Source organism: Dendrobium catenatum, unplaced genomic scaffold (assembly GCF_001605985.2).
Source record: "Dendrobium catenatum unplaced genomic scaffold, ASM160598v2 original_scaffold_211290, whole genome shotgun sequence".
Lineage (NCBI taxonomy): Eukaryota > Viridiplantae > Streptophyta > Magnoliopsida > Asparagales > Orchidaceae > Dendrobium > Dendrobium catenatum.
In genome coordinates this window covers 1-1,505 of record NW_021529701.1, presented here as the reverse complement: position 1 = coordinate 1,505, position 1,505 = coordinate 1, and the positions used below count along the sequence as shown (strand labels likewise).

At 41.7% G+C, this 1,505-nt stretch overlaps 1 protein-coding gene across 1 annotated transcript; it reads right to left on the bottom strand.

The window, feature by feature from the left end:
* Window positions 1-323: 323 nt before the first annotated feature.
* LOC110098594 (subtilisin-like protease SBT1.2) lies at window positions 324-1,447 on the bottom strand (the record flags this gene model as incomplete). Its single annotated transcript, XM_020825463.1, has 2 exons — window positions 324-849; window positions 1,143-1,447. Coding segments are annotated over 2 exons (831 nt in total), but the record flags the coding sequence as incomplete, so codon positions are not given.
* Window positions 1,448-1,505: the final 58 nt, after the last annotated feature.

The window sequence follows — 1,505 nt, the reverse complement described above, 5'->3', positions numbered from 1 at the left end:
TATTAACAATTAAGATAATATATTATTTAACTATCAAACACTACATATATACTGTGTTTATTCAACAATAGAGATTATATGATGGATCACAATTTTGATTTCATGGCAACATTAATGAGTACCTCTTAAGTTCCAGTTAGCCAATTCAATAGGCAAACATCAATCGGCATTTTCGTCACCATTCTTCCCAGGATATTCAAGCGGCCACCTGTCATTAGAGTTCCAATTTGTTGGTTGATACCCTGACTCTCCAGAGAACATTCTATTATCTCCCAACTCCACAATGGATGATATTCTTCGATCAATGGTCGATGCTCCAACTGTTAATACCCAAGGCGCACTATGACTAAGTGCCCAGTATCAGGCCCAGCATTTCCTGCCGAAGCGACAGGAATGATTCCATATTGTATGGCAGCCATAGAACCCCTAGAAATTGGAACCTCATAAAGCTTATCAGTAGGATCACCACTAATAGACATCGAGAGGATGTCCACCTCATCTACTATCGCTTGATCGATGCCAGCGTATATGTTAGTCATATCACACCCTTCATTAACGAAGCAAACTTGGTAAATGGAGAGATAAGCCATGGATGCCATGCCAGATGCTGGGTCACCCTTTGCCATTCCGAGAACATTTGCATCCTTGACAAAATTGCCAGCTGCAATGCTTGCCACATGAGTTCCATGCCCGCTTATGTCTTCAACGGGAGGGTTAGCCCCTTGATAAAATGCTTTTGCTCCGATGATCTTATTGTTGCATGGGAAACCTGCATCTAAATAGCTACCCTTCCAATTTGCAGGAGGTGGTTGTGGTGGCATGTTAGTGTCTTTGAATGAAGGATGTGATCTAATCATTATGCCAGTGTCGATAATGCCAATGATAAGACCTTATCCCATCATAGAAGATCCCCATGTATTATATGCATAAGAGAATTAAATTTCACCACACTTCTAATATCTAGAAAATATATTAAATCATGTGAAAAACAACTAATTCCTGCTCAAGCCAAAACATCATCTTCATAATTGATCTAAAAAAAGAATATGATGCTTATATTTCCCATAAATTTATACTTGTTATTGAAAGCAAAAATTATAATTGTCCTCTATTTTACTTTCAATTATTATCAAAATACCTACTTTGGTGTATAGGTTGTTGCAAACTGGTAGCGGCGATCACGCTGCGCATGGAGAAAGCCGGGTTTAGCCTTAACGGCCTCCAACTCTCCCGGAGTGAGGCGGGCGGCGAAGCCGCTGAGAACATGGCGGTAAGAGTAAACCAACCGCGGCTCGCCGGAATCGAGGGTGGAGTTTGGTAGGAAGGAGCGGTGAAAGCTCTCAAGGTCACCGTCGCTGAGGAGCTCGTGCTGCACATGTCTCTTGACGTCAATGATGTACACTTGTGTGTCATGGCGTCCAAGTACTTCATCAACTATGGGGAGAAGCTGAGAATTACTACTTTGAAGTAGTTGCAGTAGAAGAAACAAGACAATGGAGCTGCAC